This window comes from Herpailurus yagouaroundi, unplaced genomic scaffold, assembly GCF_014898765.1.
Source record: "Herpailurus yagouaroundi ecotype Mexico unplaced genomic scaffold, PumYag 159, whole genome shotgun sequence".
Classification (NCBI taxonomy): domain Eukaryota; kingdom Metazoa; phylum Chordata; class Mammalia; order Carnivora; family Felidae; genus Herpailurus; species Herpailurus yagouaroundi.
This window is the reverse complement of record NW_024412400.1, coordinates 38,925,779-38,944,845: the sequence shown is the minus strand read 5'-3', so window position 1 is coordinate 38,944,845 and position 19,067 is coordinate 38,925,779. Positions and strand designations below refer to the sequence as shown.

General features: G+C 37.5%; 1 protein-coding gene across 6 annotated transcripts in view; it reads left to right on the top strand.

Moving 5' to 3' along the window:
* Positions 1-19,067, top strand: part of SLC9A9 (solute carrier family 9 member A9) — a 711,221-nt gene that overhangs the window by 340,878 nt on the left and 351,276 nt on the right. For all 6 annotated transcript variants that reach the window (XM_040480405.1, XM_040480404.1, XM_040480402.1 and 3 more), the window contains one exon: positions 3,865-3,970. In XM_040480405.1, the coding sequence (XP_040336339.1) occupies positions 3,865-3,970 (106 nt within the window). The remainder of the gene's footprint in view (positions 1-3,864; positions 3,971-19,067) is intronic.

Here is a 19,067-nt window from a genome sequence, read left to right as displayed (position 1 = left end):
TTCTTTTTCCTCTGTCTTCAGCCTCTTTCCTCTGGCTTATTCTGCACAGCCTATGAATTAGAAATCTAAGAGAAATCTTCACTTGGCTTTATACTCCATAGGCTACTATTTTTTTCTCTTTCCATCCCTTATCACCAGCTTCTGAGAAGTGCAGTCCACACCACTCCTCATCATTCATGCCCTCTGCTACCCCTTGGTGTTTGACTGCTACAATTATTTTCTCAGATATCTCTAATTATTCAATGGCATTTCTTAATCATCCACTACTCTTACCTGGAATAGGGGTGTGTGTGTGTGTGTGTGTTGATCTATTTACACATGAGGTTATATGTGCTTACTTGTGTGATATCTATTATTTGTGTCCCTTACTTGACAGACAAAGTGGGTTTTTTCTCTAGCTAAAAGGTCAGGTAGGGAGAAGGTGGCCCCAAACCCCAACAGGGGTGCTGGAACTTGCCACTAAGATATAAGTGGAACTAAAGTGTGACCAAGATAAATATGACCAAAGTCAGAGGTTTAAGAAATTGGATTGTGTCTCCTCCCCTTCCTATCTACATGGTGTCTGTCCAGTGTGTTCTTCTCATACTATCACGAGAAGGCTCATCTAAATAGACATTGGTTTTTGGCCAGCCTTGAGCCCAGGTTGTCCTTACAAACCCAGCCAGGTATGGGCAGAGCTGGTGTGAGTGTGTCCTCCATTGTTGCAGGAGATGGTCTCCTGGGAAGGTACATACGAGTCTTGGACGTTCTGTGTAAGATTGAGCCCTGCCAGCAAGCTAATTAAATGAGTTGTTTAAGAGCTCCAAGCTTAGCAGCAAGAGTGGGTTGCTAATTTCCTGACTCACCTATTCAACTCACTTGTGGTCCCAGCAAATATTCCCTCTTGTAGGACACACTGCCTGGCTTTATTTCGAAGCTATTCCATTTCTTCACAGGGTAGATAGGAATGTGCAATATAATAGCTTTTCTCTTTTGTGTGGGATATCGCTTATGAAGTAGAGTTCAGTTCTTTGTGCAAAAGGAATTGTGGGAATGTCAGAACAGTTTTGAACAAAACTGCATATTCAGTTAAAATCCTTTCCCTTCAAATGCCCTAAGTTCTCACTGGAAAGATGAGGAGTCCCTGTTAGCACAGAGGAGACCCTATAACTGGGGAGGTGGGGGGTGGAATCCCCACCTTTGTCCCTATTTGCGAGCCTAGGAAATGCTGTGGGAGTGTAGATGAGCTGCAAGTCATCTTCAGAGCTTAGAAATACAAATAACTACAGAGACTAAAGTCAACAACAGAGCTGCCATGATAGAATTTTGTAGTTTAGGAGTAAATTTACTTTTGTTCCACAAGATCCTAGCAAAAGGAAAATGTTCTTATTTACAACCCCTAACTGAAGCCTCTTTGTTTTGATGAGGGTCTTTACCCAAAAAGAAGAAAGAGGTACTTTTTCTTAGCAGAGGTAATTGCTACCTCTCCTTACTACCACTACCTGCAAAGGCTAAGGGTTGTAGCAAATGTGAATAGCTACCAACTACTAGAGAATACATCTCTGCCTTTTACCTGTCATAATTAAGGACCTATGCAGCTAGAATAATGAAATTGACTATATGCCTGGTAAAATGGAATCTGGCTAATTGTCATGCCAATTCATGACATTTTATTTCTCTTGTCTCTTCTACTTCAAAGCTGGTTGTTGAGTTCAATACTCCTTCCTCTAGGATAATTTTTAGTAAATAAAAATCTATTTACAGAAATTCATGATGGATAGTTTCTAGCTGATTTGTTCATGCTTAGCGTTATGTTTGGCAAATATACCATGTGTTTTTTATGTTTCTTTTTCTCCACTCATCCCTTAACTGTAAATGTCCCTCAAGAATCTCCTATGAACTCTCTTCTTTGTCTGTATACTTTGCCCAGGGACTCGGTCATTCTTATGGCTTTATGTTTCATCTATGTGTTTATTAACCCCCAAATTCTTTCTTCTGCCTCAACTCTGTAGAGTTCAAACCTTTTATTTCCAGATTTCTTATTAAAATTGCCACTTGAAATTCCACCTGACTATTTAAGTCAGCATGTCCAAAACCAAACTTAGTGGATTCCCCTGTCTACAAACTAATTTCTCTTATGCAACCTCATCTACTAATTATCCAGGATTATAACCCAGAATCACTCCCTGCTGCCTCTCAAACACCAAGACTCACCAATTCTCTATCCCAAATATCTTGGACATACAGTCTCTTCTGCTGTGTCCCCTCTGCCATTGCCTTTTACTTATTCACTCATTAAAGGCTTACTATATTGTAGCACTGTCCTAAGGGCTACTGACATTCAGGGAAGATGAGAATCAATGAATAAGTGAAATACAAAGCACTGTGGTCATTGACCTATCAGAACCCAGAATGGTGGACGTATAGAGTGGAACAGGATGTTCAGGAGTTTGTGAGTCTGAATCTAGGACTCTTCCAGTACAACCATCTCTTGCTAGAACATTTGGGAAAGCCTCCAGCCATATGTCCATTCTGCCCTCTGCCCTTCTGCCTGTGCTTTATTTTCAGAACTGAAATCAGATTGTCACTCTTCTGACTAAATTCCTTTCCTGGCTCCCTACTGCAGCAGAACAAGTGCCAAATTTCTTCACTCTACTTACAAAACCTTCCAACTCAGCTTTTGTTCCCCATAGCACTATTCTTTTATACAACATAGTTACTAACCTCACAGTCCATGAAATAGGAAAGGAAAGAACAGAAATGAAAATGCCCACTCTGCCTTAAAAATTTACCATCAGTAGCATTCCCAACCATCCTCTTTACCCCTTTGGCAATCAACTCAGCGGATCATTTTCCTAATGATTGCTGTTCACACTTTGCAAAACTGTTTAAAGTATCAAGACACTGAATGGTTTTGGTGAACACAGATAATCAGTATGTGATTATTTACTGTCCTGATGTACCCTGAGAGCTTCTGTATGATATGTGGCATATAGTAGCCTTGCAGCAGTCTGCCAGAAACAAGTCCTTAGGTCTTGCTCTTAGAAACATCGGGTTCATCTTTATAGATAAGTATAATCTCAAGAGAGAATGAGCCAGGTGCTGGCCACCTCTCCCTTCACAGGAGTGGGCCATGAAACAACATTCATACATTAATGTATTCATTCACTCATTCATGCATCAAACACTTATTGAGAGTTTGCCAAGTACCCTGTGTTGCAAAGATGTGCCCTATCCCCAGGGAGCTCACAGTGTTTTCTCTGATAGGTTTTGTGATTTGATTCAAATGCTGGGATCAAAAAGGAGTGAGCCAGATTTCTGCTGAGGGATCGGGGTCCTGGGGAACACTTGAGAGGTTTTTAAAGATTGAAGAAAGTTTTATGTTGGAGTAAGAAGGTGTGTGTGTGTGTGTGTGTGTGTGTGTGTGTGTGTGTGTGTTTAAAGAAGGGGGGAATGGTAGCTCATGGATGGGAAAGAAATCTCTGTCTTGGTAAAGTGAACCAAAATGCAAAGTTAATTTAAAAAACTACATGATCTGGGGAGATTGTAGCAAGTTCAATATGGCTTGAGGCAGGCAGCAAAGCGTTGACAGGGGATACAGGGGGAGATGCTGGAAGGTAAACAAGGTGCAGATTATAGAAGACTTGTACCAAGGAGCTCAAACTTTCTCTATAAGCAGTGAGAAGCCCTGAGAAATCTCTAACGGGGGAATGACTCATTAGTTGTTTGTTTTTTTTTTTTTTAATAAAGATCTAGTGTGGGTACAGAGGATTGATTTGAGAAAATGAGCATTTAATGAATTCTTTTCAGAGGTGACCACACCCAAGGATAAATACATGGCTATGCTTCAGCTAACCCTGTATATTTGTGTGTGTTTCCTCCTAGTGACTGTGCTGGCCATTTTCCATGAACTGCACGTCGACCCTGACCTATACACACTCCTGTTTGGGGAGAGTGTGTTGAATGATGCAGTGGCCATTGTCCTTACATAGTAAGTACCAGAACTGGGCCTCTGTTTTTTTGATCATGTGAAATATGCTTCTGCTTGGTGATAATTCCCAGTGGCTTTAATAGTATCTTTTCTCTTATGTCAAAGAGGTGTGGCAATTTCTAGTTTTTAAGGAATTGTTACCACAGAAGATCTCTAATAATGGGTACAATTCATTAGGTACCTAATTTTTAACACTATTAATGAGTTTCATGTTTCTAACCTATTACAAGGTACCACCCAGAGGGTAACTGTTTTTTCCCCAGGTGCCTATATTTAGCTGATTCACTTAGAGTTCCTAAAATGCATGTAAATGAGCTTCCTTCATTTCAAATCAACATCATTTACTTTTTTTCTTTATACATGCCATTTTCCAGATAATGGACTAATGCTAACTATTGTATTTATAGTAAGTTTGACAAATTGGAAATAGAACTTGAGAGTCAGAATACTCTTTATTTCTCAATGCAAATGTAATGTGTTATAGGAGTACACACATCTTGAAATCATTGTGTCACATGTGAAACTAATGGAGCTTCAGCTAAGCGCTAACATAATTTTCCCTTGATCCTGGAAGAATTTTCCTTTTGAGATGAAAACTAGTGCTCTTTCCTCACCTTCCCTTTAGACACTTACCATTTATATTTAGTAAATGCCACGTCGGTGGCTTTCACTATGTCAAAGGTCTCTTCTTGGTTTTCGATTAAGACCAACATTTTGGGCAACTGTCAAATAACCCAAAGGAAAACAGCTATCTGATAATTAAATGTGACAACAGGATTCAATTCAGGGTGTTAATTACTTCAAATGCATTTGAAAATGTATTGTGAAGTAACAAAGGATTTTTAAAAGTCAGATCTCACGGAGGGAAGCAGGAAATCACAGAGCAGAACAACTCTTCTGCCAGCTGACATTTCTTAAGGCTACCACCCAAAGTTGTCACTGAGCTCAGCAAATTTTAAGCAAGTGTCTCCAGATGAACTGTTATTTCACCTGGACATTGAGAGTGCCTCTCCTGCATTAAAGGAAAATACCAGTGAGTGCAAATTAAGAGCAAAAGCCATGGCAGATTCACAAATGCTAAATTAGGATGCTTTTAAAGAAACACTGAGAACAATTAATTAGGACATCAGGAATCTCTGTCCAAGAAATACTAGTATTAAAGGAACATTTGGAATAATTTTTTTTTCATCTGCTGAGTTCCTCATTTTTGTGTCCTGGGCTGCCAAATTGTAAAAGGCCAAGTGAAGCGAAACCACCAAAGCACAAATGCGCTTGGGAAAGAACCATGCAGCTACAACCAAAGGAAGGTTTGGCCTTTCCACTTTCAGCCCTACCATTCACAGTAGTTTTCCATTTAAAATGCAGACTCCAGGGATGAATGTTGATGCTGTTGTGCACAAGCCCAGGGGCATTTGAAACAATCTATATATTATCTCTTTAGGTCAATACATGGTTATTACTGGCACTGCCTTTTCTACTCATCTACCCATGTGTTGCATGTCTTCTAAAGTGTTTCCCACCGTGGCAAGATCTCTTTCCTTTTTTTTTTTTCTAGGCATGGGACACTTGCCATTCTAGCCAAAATCTTAGGTTTCACAGGTTTGGCAATTTAGGTGTCATGCAGAGTGAACCCAATGAGTTCCACCTTTAAAGTAAAAGTAAAACTAAATTAGGAATACTTGACATGGAAACCTCCACACTTTCAGACCTGCAGGCTCTTTCTTCTACCTGGTGCACCTGGACCCCACTGGCCTCTTTCTGAGCTCTACTGAGTAGAATGCCCCTACGCTGCCTGGGATCCAAAGTGTTTGGCCACCAGTGCTATCTGTTGCTGACCACACCCTCCACTCTGTGCAATTTTCCACAGTGGTGTCCTCTTCACTTTGCTCACTTGCTTACTTGCTTTTTACACTTACATCACAGCACATATGACCATCTCTTTTTATATACCTACTTACACACACATATTCCCTTTCCTTTTAATGCCTCATCCCCACACTGTCTCTTCCAACTATCTTCTTGCTCCCTATTTAAAAGTTTTGCATGACTTTCAGACCAGAAGTTCAAACATTTGTTTCTTCACTTTTCTCTTCCTTCACATTAAACCATGCACAGCACCCTGACACAACTCTCTGGCTGGTAACTCATGCCTTTACATGCACAGAGTTCACTCCTTCCCAGCTTCTGTTACTTCCTAATCAAGTCTTTCAGCACTTACCTCAGTCTCCTTCGGGAACCACTAGCCCACATGCTAAGCTCCTACTCCAGCCCTGCATGAACCTTGGTCAATTCCCTTCCAGCACAGCAGGGCAATCTTGGGTTTGAACTTATATTTGCCTTTTTAGATAGTGACTTTTGGAAGAGCGAATCTATGTGCTTGAAATGCATATTAAAAGAACAAATAAAACTTCTTTTGTGTTTTCCTCTTCTTAGTTCCATCTTTGTGTAGTTTTGAAGTTTAAGAATAGTGATACAGCTCTTCTTGTGCCATGGAAAAGAGAAGTTACACATTTTGATGTGAAGTCCAGTATAATAAAGAACTCAAATCATTGACCACTTTGGCCCTTGGCACTACCTCCAGAGCTCCTTTGGAATGGCCACATACTTTCATTTACTTTCCCATCTCCCACCACCAAATGTCCTTGTTTAAGAACTATCCTTTCCAGTTTTAGTATTTTTTAAATTTTAATTTAAAATTTTAAATTTTTAAAATTTACAGTGCTGTGCTCTAGCACTTCATTCAAATATATAGTAATTTAGCCACATTTTAGATTAAGTCAGCTTTTCTGTGCTAGTCTAGGAAGCACGTGGCAAATTATAATACTGTTTCTTAGGTTAAATGTGCTCTGAATTTCAGACAACTAATGTATAATTAAATTTGATGACCACAACTATTGTACACAGCAGCAGGTGGTGGATGGTGTCCCGAGAGCTTAAAAAGAGGTTGTCCAGAAGTGTTCATCTTAAAATAAAAGTAACTTTATTTAACAAAAATTTTTGAAATTAGCCTCTCTCTTACCCATACTGTCATATTAAGTATGTACGGAGTGTCGTGCCCAAAAGTGTAGTACGTGGACTGGTTCATAAATGCATGAATTCCACATGATGGTTCTGCACTTCTAAAGATTGTGTAATAGTCTATGAAGAAAGGCAAAAGACATACTGGAGAGGGATGTGTGTTTTTGAATCTTGAACAAAGACATTACTTTCAGAGGCAATATGGTAGAATAGAAAGTCAAAAGAGCTGATGTCAGGCTTGCCATGAATTAGCGGTGCAGTTATTACAGTTGACAGGAAACCAACCCAAATTGGAGTAAGCAAAAAGGGAATTTGTGTTGGCTGTGTTGACTGAACGGCAGGAGTAGAAATGGCAGCAAAGGAGCCAGTGAAATGAGCAGGACTCCTTTTTTTTTCCCCTCACTCAGCTTCTTCAGGGTTAGCTCCCTCACCTGGTCCCAGGTTGGCTGCCAGCATCTCCTAGGACTATATCTTTCTTCAGGAGAATAGAGCAAGAATCTCTGTCCCATTAGTCCCAGTCCAAATCTTAGTACACCTGACAGATTGTGATGCCATTTCAGACCCTCTTGTGGCCAAGGAAATGTCCTGCGTTTATTGGCTCAGCTCTAAGGCATATGCGTCAGGAGTTTAAAACTGTGCTCATTTTCACCAGGAAGTACATAAACTAAGACTGGGAAAAGGTAGGATTATTGCTCAGAGTGATAGTGCCACAAAAAAGAAGTGGATGGTGCACAGACTCTAAAGAAAACCAAAACTAGAAGCCATGACAGTGACTCCATACAGCTGTGAGCTCTTCATGCTTGTTTCCTTGCCTATATCTATATACTTTACAAAATTGTTCTGAGCGATAAATAAAGCAATATAGTTGGAAAGACTATAATTCTATATAATTGACGCTATATAAAGATATATACTTATAATTTATATAACCATTTATATCAAGATCTTTCATTCTACTTACACAGATCTCTTTCATTTCATTAAAATGACTAAGGATAGACCTGCTTCTAGTGAAGCATTCCTTCATAAATACGACATTTTATGATCCAAGGAATATAGAGAATAACCATTTTCACATGTGGTTTACCCCATTAAGAGTGAGCCACTTAGTTAAAGCATGCCGTCTAAAGTTGATAAATCAAGAAATAGAGGTTGAAGTATATTACTTAAAGTTATAAAGGCACTCACAGCGAAATTGATATTACTCATGGGAGTTAGTTGGAGGAGGGGAGAGGGGAAGGAAGGAATAAGTTAACGAAAATGTCACATCTCTCATAGTAATTAATGTACACTGTGTAGAGTTGACAAATCAAGAAATGGATGTATCTGGCTATCACTTAGAGTCACAGGGCAACCATCAGAAGAACTAAACCCATAAATGGTTAAAAGGAGATACTTTTGCTATGTAGAACTATGATTTATGCAAAGGGGACAAATGTAATTTAACTCTTTATTTTGCATCTTTTTATACTGAGTGTTTGTATTTGTTTGAATTATATTTATTTAAAATATTCTTTAGGTGATCAAGGTATCAAAAGCAGAAACTAGGAAAGAAAAGCAATCTATTTGATGGCAATACAGTCGAACAATTCTAGGAGGCAAGAGTCACCACAAATAAAATTAAATGATGAAGGATAAACCATGAAAGCAGTTTCAACACACAATGTTGATAGGTTGGTGGTCTTCATAACATACATGATAAATTGTAAATCTCCTTAATGTACCAAATGTATTAGTTATGTGACTTTAGGTAAACTACTTAACTTTTCTGTGCCTCAGATGCCTTGTTATAAAACAAGGCTGGTAATACCACTCACCTCATTAGATGAGATTAAACATAGAATACCAGAACAGAGCCTGGCTTATAACACTCAATAAACATTATATATTAGCTGCTGATATTACTACTGTTGTCAAACACCAATAAGGAAAAGGTAAACATGATAGAAAAATGGGCAAATACATAAGTAGGTAATGAACAGAAGAAACATAAATGGCTGATAACACTATGAAATAAGATCTGCTTCACTAATAACAAAGCAAATTAAACCAATAATAAGTATCATTTTTTGACAAGCAAATCTTCAGATCCTCAGATCTCATGAAAGAACAATTATACTTTGGGTAAATTGAAGTTTGAGGAAGTGAGAATCCTTCTACGTTGTTGGTGAAAGAGAAAAGTGATAGAACTTTTACAAAGGCAATTGGCATTATTTATTAAGAATCATTACAATTTGTTAATCCTTTGATCCACCTATTTCATTTCTAGAAATTTATCTTAACAAGTAAGGGACTGTGTAACAATTTCTCCATGGAAATGAGTGCATTGATTTGAGCAAGAAGTTGTACAGAAGTTACTAGTTGGTTGAATAAATTATAATATATTAATATCATGGAATCCTTATGCAGTCATTAGAAAAATGATATATAGAGAGAATGTATTGATGTGAAAAGATGTTCACAATACATTTTTAAACAAAATAAGAAACTGTTTAAATGGAATATACAGTAAGATCTATTTTGGTTAAAAAGCCAAATTTGTGTGTGTGTGCATGTATAATTATAACGTAAAAATAATTTATAGATAAAATCGAGGTGTAAGGTAGGATCAAAGGTGATTTTCATTTTCTTCTTTTGGCTAAATACATATTTATTGGAAATAGATTAAGCTACTCATGATCAGCTCTGGTCCAAAGAATCCCCCATGAACATGCTTAATAATAGGCAATCTTCATTTTTATTTTTTTAAGTTTATTTATTTTTGAGAGAGAGACTGAAAGAGCATGAGCTGGGGAGAGGCAAAGAGAGAGGGAGACACAGAATCCCAAGCAGGCTCTGAGCTGTCAATGCAGACAGAGCCCAGTGCGGGGTTAGAACCCAGGAACCTTGAGATCACAACTTGATCTGACACTCAACCAGCTGAGCCACCCAGGCGCTCCAGCAATCTTCATTTAAATACAAATTCTACCAGAGCGCCTGAGTGGCTTAGTTGGTTGAGCTTCCAGCTTAGGCTCAGGTCCTATTCTCATGGTTCCTGAGTTCCAGCCCTCCGTAGGACTCTGTGCTGACAGCTCAGAGCCTGGAGCCTGCTTCGGATTCTGCATCTCCCTTTCCCCTACTCCTGCGCATGCTCTCTCTCTCTCTCTGAAAAGTAAAGAAACATTAGGAAAAATTTTTTAAAAAATACAAATTCGATAAAGGTTAAAGTCTAAATTTTTTTTCCACCCATGAAAGAGCAGAAAGAGGTTGTTGAGTGTTCTCAGTCATTTATCTGGAAAACAGACATATTGCCGGTATTGTAGTGAAACATCTACTTTTGAAATAATTCCACAGTGTGCAAATGCCTCCAGCTTTTCTTAGAGATAAAATAAGAACCCCATTAAACAGCTGGCTCTTAGATGACAATAAATACGTACTAGGTGCCTTTTTTCCCTATTAAGCAAATGCTTCTAAGGAAATTCAATGTAGATGATTTTTAAAAAGGGAGAAATGGAATACTAATTTTCCTTTTTTAAGTAAGAGTGTTATGCTACTTAGAGGTTCTTACTAGAAAATATCATTTAAAGAGTGATACCGGTGATTTCTTGGCACTTAGATTGAGTGACATTTTGAAAAACCACACTCTTTGTATTCCATGCACCTTAAGGAAGAGTTAACATGGGAGTTAATGGGATGGCAGTGAGACTCAAAGAACCATGTGACTAAGGAAATGAGATATCCATTCATGCAACAAAAATGTACTGAGGATCTACATGTGCCAAACATCACACTGTACATTGTTGATATAGATGGAAAGGTACAGTCACCCATCCCTGTCCTCAACAACTCCTCACTGAAATAGGCAAATAATAGCTATAATGGGATTTAATATGTGCACAAACATTGCTCTAAAAATTATCCCAGACAATAAATTTCATATATAAAAAAAATTATCCCAGAAAGTAGCTGTGTAGGTTTGGTTATAAACATATATCACTAAGGGTATTCATTATTTCTCTTGGTACCATTATCTCTAAGTAGATTGCAAGCTCTTTGAAAGCAAGTTCTACATTTCTCTGTCCCCCACAACACACAGTTAATTATTTGGAAGGTTTTCAAATAATTACTGAAGGAGCCATTTAATATAGCCTTTCAGATGAAGGCAGAGACATTTTACTAATTCTCTCATTAAAATCTATCCCAGAGGATGAGGTTGAATATTCTTCATACTGCTTCTTCTGAATATTTGAAAAGCTTGTTAGTTATCTTCATTAGCTCAACTTCCTCTCTCATTTGACCCATAGTTGTAAACATAGGGGTGATGAGGTGTCCCCTTTTGATAAGAATTAACCAAAACTATTATTACAACCAGAAAGTATATTTCTCACAAATCTTTTTAACTTAAAAACAAGGTTCTTATATCTTGACATTTTTCTGAAGGTAATTCACTTTGATATTTGCCTTGGAAGCTGATAATCAGCGTGAAATGCACTTATTTTGATGCCTTTCTACATACTGCTGTGATATATAATTTAAGAAAAGAAGTTATAGGCCTTTTTGCTTAAAAACTCCTTGTCCTGGCAGTCAATTCCATGCCAACTTCATTTTTTGGACACCAGGTGGCATCACCTAGCAGGAATGGGAAGGCATCCTGGCATCTTTACGAAGTGGCTAGGAGGCAGAGCTCAGATGACCTCCAGTTTTAAGTCAGAACTCCCAGTGCTTGCTGCCCACACCCCTGCCTGCTGCTGTGGCTGTGTTTGTTTTTTCTTATTCATGATCCCTTGTTCCTGTTTCCTGGCTATGACTCTGACATCTCCCTACCCTAGCTCTTAATGTCTCTGTTCAGATTACTGGAAAGTGACCTTGGCTTATCCTGTGACTCTGTCCCTGGTCTCTCAGATTAGATCTGATGTTCACTCACTGGTTCTCCAGAACTCAGCCCCATGACTTAGAACTTCCTTTTCTCCATGTCAAGCCATGCATGACAAATGGACCTACCAAAAATAAATAAATGAAAGAAGTCCATACTGATGCTTTCTTATCTTAATTCTGTTGTATTTTCATTTATTGGTGTATCAGTCAGATTTAAGTGAAGGAAACCTAAATCAAATTAGCTTAGGCAAAAAGAATTCATTGGCCTTTTTAGCAGGGCTAAACTTCGGGCTAACTTAGATGGGCTAACTCTGGGCATGGCAGGACTCAGAGATTCACACATGTCTATTTTTTCTTTTTTATTGTCTGCTCTTTCCTTGTTCTTCATTGGCTCTGATTTCCTCTTAGGGCTAGCTTCATTCTTTCCTGTACAGATACATGACTTACTCTAACAAGCAGAAGAGGGTGGCTAATGCAATCTCCAAGCTTGTACTGTTGTTCTAACTCAAAGTGACATTTCATTCTCCCAATATTTATATATCAGACACAGAGAAGGACTCAGATTGGCTATGCTTGTATCAGAAGGTCACCCCTAGGTCAATCACATTGTATTTTAAAGGAATTAAACATGATGATTGGCCAGATCTGAATCATTTCCCCATCTCTGTGGCCAGTAGCATGGAATCTTATTATCAGAAGAAATTGAGTGGAGGGGCATGAGGGTGGCCTAGTCAGTTAAGTGACAGACTCTAGATTTCAGCTTAGGTCAAGATCTCATGGTTGTAAGATCGAGCCCCTCATTGGTCTCTGCACTGAGTATGGAGGCTGCTTGGGATTCCTTCTGTCCCTCTCTTTCTCTGCCCTTCCCCCCTCAAAATAAATAAACATTGATTTTTTTTAAAAGAAGAAAATAAGTGGAGGGCAAGTATAATAGGCATCCCAGAACTACCATATTTCATGATAATAAAATATTCAGAACATGGTAGATTAAAATGAAACAGATAGGCTCTATGCCATTACAAACTGAAAGAAATGCTTTGTTTGAAAAGGCAAAAATTCATCTTTAAATGTAGAGTTGATTCTGAATAAAAGAAAAGGAAATTCACCAGGTGTGAGAAACAAGAGAGAAATCACAATCAGTGGCCACAGGATTTTATGAAGGATATAGACCCAGAGGTTTTGGGGCTGGACTCCTATTTCCATGTGGAAGTCAGAGTCCTATCTATAGATAGATTCATTCATGGTAATGGAACTTGAGCAAATCTTTTTGAATAAAGCCTAATCCAAAGTGCTCCCTCAGTCACATAGACTCTTTCACCAGCCTTTAAGGAATGGTGAGGAGACTTGCCATCTATCTGGGATTTGAATCAAATCCCTGCTCTGGGCAGTTGTGATAAAGGAAATGGAAGCCAATAAATTAATATAAAAGTTTTCATTACTATTGAATTGCCTGCCTTAGCCTCATTTCTCTTTCCTTATTTCCAAATATGCTGAACTACTCTGAACTGATCTTTTCTTAACCCAGGCACATAGAAATCCCACAGGAAAAAAATATATAATTTTTCTTGAAAATGAGCTCACAGTAAAAGTTTATAGGCCACAAAGGGGGAAAAAAATCCATCATGAAGAAAAGCCAGGAGATAAACAACAACAAAAAAGCGAATCAGAAGAACAAGGACCCTAAAGAACTAAACAAAAATTACAAAAATCTGAGAATAATTATAAAATGGGCATATTAAAAATTACTGAAGGGATAAATGGAGGAGCAAGGAAAATAGGGATAGTAAAATAAGTGAAATAGAAAACAGAAGAACTTTTCAAAAAGAAAAATGCAGATACTGGCTTTAAAACTGAATGAGACAAATGTCATATTAAATCCAGCTGGTGGGCCAGAAGATAAAGTTGGCAAATGACCCAGAATGCAGCACAGATTAGAAAAATATAAAAAGTTGACTAAGAGACATGGAGGATAGCATGAAACAATTCAGAATACATCAATAAGAATTTTTAAAGGGGGCACTAAAGAAAATCAATCTGTGGCAATATTTAATGATATAATGGATGATAATTTTTCAGAATTGAAGAGAGAAATTGAAACATCACATTATAACCTGAGCTGGATAAATTAAAACTAATTCACATCCAAATACATTGTAGAGAGACATGAGATCATCAAAGACAAAGTGGCAATTTTAAAAGCAACCAGAGAGGAAACATGGATTACTTACAGTGGAAAACAATTTAGATGGCACCAGTTTTCTCATTAATGATAATAGCTGCCAGAGGACAGTGGAGTAATATGTACAAATTGCCAAAAGAAAATAACCAAAAACCTAAACTCTAAATTCAACTGAAATATCATTCAAGGGTAAGAATGAAATAAAGATATGTTCAAGTAGGCAGAATTTACCACTCATAGATAATCAGTGATAGAAATAGGAAACAGCTCAGAAAGAAGTGGGAGACAAGGAGTGGTGAGCAAAAAAATGTTGAAACAACCATAAATTTAATCAGGAATGCCTGTGACAATAACAATAATGATTATTAATGAAGAAATGTAAAAGAAGGCAAAACCAAGCACTCTGTTATCATCTACAATATTCGAAAACAGTGAACACCAAATGATACAGGAGGGAGAGATTATATCATGTAGAGAAAGTGGAGATGGCAAAAGACCTACTTATTAACACAATCCAGTTTTCACTCAAGTAGCCATGTTCATCAAAATATTTCTCAAAATGGTGCACAAGAGTCTGAAAACAGATTTCAATTTGGCTTAGAAATGTTGAAATCAATTCATATGAAATTCTAGATAATTTTCAATAATTTCAAACCATGCAAAGGATTCCTATCTGGTAAAGTATCTTCCCTAGGGTCACTGCATTTTTCTTCAAGATTTTAGGCTCTCGCCTGTGTAGCTGTAGTGTTTCCAGGTGTGGAACTCATAACATTCTCTCTCTGGAGGCTGTCCTTTATCTTTACCATATCTTCCTAGTTTCTCTTACTCTCTATCTGCTTACCTCATGTTTTCTTATTGTCAGATTTATGATCCACATTAGGAAGCCATCTCTTCAGTTCTCTCCAATTTCTTGGAAAAGGTTACCTCCATGGGTGGACAGCAGGAGATATTTTCTGCCGTACCGGTTGTTGATGTGCTGTAAGATGTAGATGTTTTAAAAATTGTCCTTTACATGCCCAGGTAACTTTGAATTGATGTTCTAGGCAACAAACCAGTTTTGAGTGTTGAAGTTATTTCTGTCCTCTGCTGTACAGTGTCACTAAGTCATGGGTAGCTTCTTAATCCTTTTAGACTCTATTTGAATTTTAGCTGTTTACATTGAAGAACTTGGTAATGTTCTCTAGTCTGGGCCCAGGATGACCACCCATGGAGTAAGACAGTGACTTATACTAAGCAAAGTACATCTGAGGCAGATGTGGACAGGGTGCTGATATAATAAACACCAAGAAATGACTGACCCAATGACTGGAATATAGATGCTGGCATGATCAGCTCATTTTCTTTCCATAGTCAAGCTATTTAGGAAACAGAATCATAATAAGCATCTGCTTTATTAATTCACCACAGGAAATTACTTTCACCAGAATTTCAAGTACCCCAAATCATATGATAAAAGCAGTCTTTCCCATAGGCAAACCTGCATATAAAGCAAATGATATCCAGAGGGTTGTATGGTGATCATGGAAAAAGATGACAGACAGATGCATCCTTCACCCAAAAGTTTTTTTTTTTTACCATGGAACCTGAAATTTTGAAATGCTTGGAAACCACCCACTGAATCCATACCAACAGTTAGGATAACTTAAAACTACTCATAGTTTGTAAGGATAACTGAAATTTTCTCTTTCCTCTTTACATAAATCTGGAATGGTCACATACAGTGTTTGATTCTACAGTTCTTCTAGATTCTTCCATGACTAGCCAGTCCTTCTGATTGACACATTACACTTTTATCTCTATGCATAAATGTCATTTGTCTCTATTCTAATGTCCTTTAATATCTGGTGCGGGATTGATGGTGATTCCCTCTTCTTCTCTATGTTGTGACCAGTGGCATACATCCCTAAGACAGTAGCCTAGTGACAGAGAATAATTTGTAACTAGATATCAGAGCCATCTGTGAGAAGCCGTCTATGACATGAACCAATCATGACTTCAGCCTCATGTGAGGTTAAATTTCCAAAGGTTGTTAAACTGGCTTCTGTTAATAATATGATTTAACACTGCACATTAAATTTTAGTGGGGTGGTCGTAAACTTCCTTTAGTGTCTGAAGAAGCCTATGGTTCTCACCTAAGGGATTGGAGGGAAGTGCATCTAAACAAAAAGACAACTTATAAATAGTTTCAGGAGCTCTGGGTTGAGACTTTTTTTTGTCCTAAGGTATATTTTCTTTCCAATGTGTTCAATCCTGGCTTCATTCTGAGCAACCAAAAAAATACCGTTTATTTCAGGTGATTATTTCTGAATTTTTTCCTAGAAAAAATTTTCCAGAGAACAATGGGCCAAATCAATATGCAATCATAATTTTGGTCTAAATTAAAAGTGCTCTCTTGGCCTGAAGAACATAATCTGTTTATATTACTTGAGCTCCATAATGAATTTACATGGCAGGCTTATTGCAAGTTTTATGTGGGCTCTGCCTTACTGGGGCATGTAATGCTCAGGGAATCTGATTAAAACTTTGGGAAGGAGCAGCTGTTCAGCTATAGAGGGTGAACTCAGGGCCCATTTTTCAGAGCCTGACTGCAAGGCCTGACACCCTAGCCAGCTATTGGATGATAAATGAACTGTCTTTGAATGCCCAGCTCCTGTGTTAATAGCTTTAAAATATCGGTTGTTTATGAGAAAGAAGTTGGGAGCTCTTATCAATTTTCCTGACCCAGAGGTCCTCAAATACATCATTTTTTTTTCATTGCCAGAATGACATGCAGTGTTGAGAGGAAAAGGGAGAAATTTTTTCACCATTTAGTTTGCTTTTCATGGGTTAACAGTACGAGTTTCTCATTTCAAAAGATAGTGGAATGAGTGCCAGGGAATTCTTATATGAAATCAAACACATAAAATCCAGAGTATATACTCTCTGGCATCATCCCGTAGTGTCAGAATTATAATGTAGTTAAATCTGATTTTTCTCAAGGTGCTTAATTCAAATTGGATATATGGAAGTCAAATTCAAAGCCTGTGCCAAATAGCCTACTGTCAGAATGGCAGTTAAATGGTAAAATTTGATTTAATGTTTAACTCTAATATGTTTGGAAATTTATACTTTTTTATCTATAACCTCATCCCCATCTTTACCTGCTAATTTTGTTTTCATGGACATCAGAATATCTTTTTAAGTGAGTGAATTCATACTTATGTGACTATTGTCATTTAGATTTTCAGGCATTGTCTATTGTTCTTATAGCTTTTGACTTTTAGTCTTTTCATTAGCATGTCTATAAGAAAAAGTGATGAAAAGTAGAAAAATATATATATATGTATTATTCAGTTTTCTTTTTATTAGTAATTCTGGTAAATATTTTAGTGGAAAACTTTAGAACATATCTCGTGTGGATAGTGTGTTTTACTTTTCTATGGGGGAGTGAAAGCTGGTGTGAGAGTCTAGATGATGACTCTGTCATCATACCGTTGAGCAAGTCAGTCACCTTTAAGTCCACTTTCTGATTTTATCAAGATGGCTGCTTTAGTATACCTATCTATCCTAATCTTAAAAAATAAAAATTTGTTGGGATTTTAGAAGTGAGATTGCACAGAAAACATGGATTATAAAAGCAGATAAGACCAATGTTATAAAGAAATAAAACTGTAGAAAACCAAAACCTACATGTTAATTATTTACTAAGATGAATACAAGAGACTATTTATATCCATAAAACATGACACTTAAAAAGTAAAATCAGAGAAATTGAAAATATGAAAATCAAAATAAAATTTTCAATAGATGAGCTATTATGATTGTCTACTTAAAAGCATGAGACTCAAATTGCAAAATATTAGAGAGCTCAGAAATTTGGCTGGACAGAAGACTGACACACAAAAACCAACAGCTTTCCTAGACATCAGCAATAACTGATGATAAAATGAAATGGGAAAATTATTTTGTTCACAATAGCATTTTTAAATCTAAACCCATTAGAATAGCCCTAAATAAATAAACCTACAAGATATCTGAGAAGACAAATAGTAACTTCAGTGAAGGACAAAAAAGACCACCTCAATAAATGAGGAGACCTACTATGAATAGGATTGGAAGATTCAATATTGTAGAGTAGTCAACTCTCCCGCCAAGTAATCTATACCTTCAGTTTAATCTCCCTCTTAAAATCCCAACAGATATTTTTAGGGTCATTCTAAAATTCATATGGAGCTTTTGCTTAAGATAGCAGGGTAAAATATTTTACAAGTCTCCCTCAAAGCAAATTAAAACCATGAAGAACATTGAAAAATAGAAGTTTTTCATAGCCCATGAAATGGAAATAGCCACAATTCCAAATCATAAACTGTGTAAGATTTAAGTATGAGATATTGCTGTCAATAATGTGAAATCTTGAATGAGAGATGGAAATATGCCAAGTCAAGTTGGTTTTTCTCAGATCTGACAGCAGATCACTTACTGAAAGGACCAGCCAATATTCCGTTGTTTAGAGAACAGGTAAGATCAGGTAGGTGGGCCAAGGGAGAAATGGGGGAAATAGTCTGACCTTTCAAAATGAAAGATGAGTAGAAGTCATGCTGACCCACAGTCTAGTTTCCTAGCTTGGACACTGAAGAGACTATTTTCATTGGAGTGGGGGGCAGTGATTTCTAAATCAAAACAAATCTATCTGCAACTTGTGGGTCTTTTCTCTATACCACCTCAATTTGAATGCCATGGACTGCAAAAAGATGTATTCCTAAGAGAAAGGGAACAAATTTGGTGACAGATACTTGAAACAAGTTACTTATGGCAGTTTTAAAACATGGCCCCCACATTCTTTGACTCCCCTCTCATGGAGAGTTGAAGTCTATGTTCCTTTGCCTTGGATTCATAGAAGGCAGAGGAAGAGATGCTGTGCCAGTTTCCAAACCCAGACCTTAAGAAACCATCAGCTTCCACTTCCTGTCCCTTGGGACACTCCCTCTTGGAACCCAGCCACCTTGCTGTGAGATGGTCAAGACGGTCTGCAGAGAGTACTATCTGAAGAGGGAATGACAGCCAAGA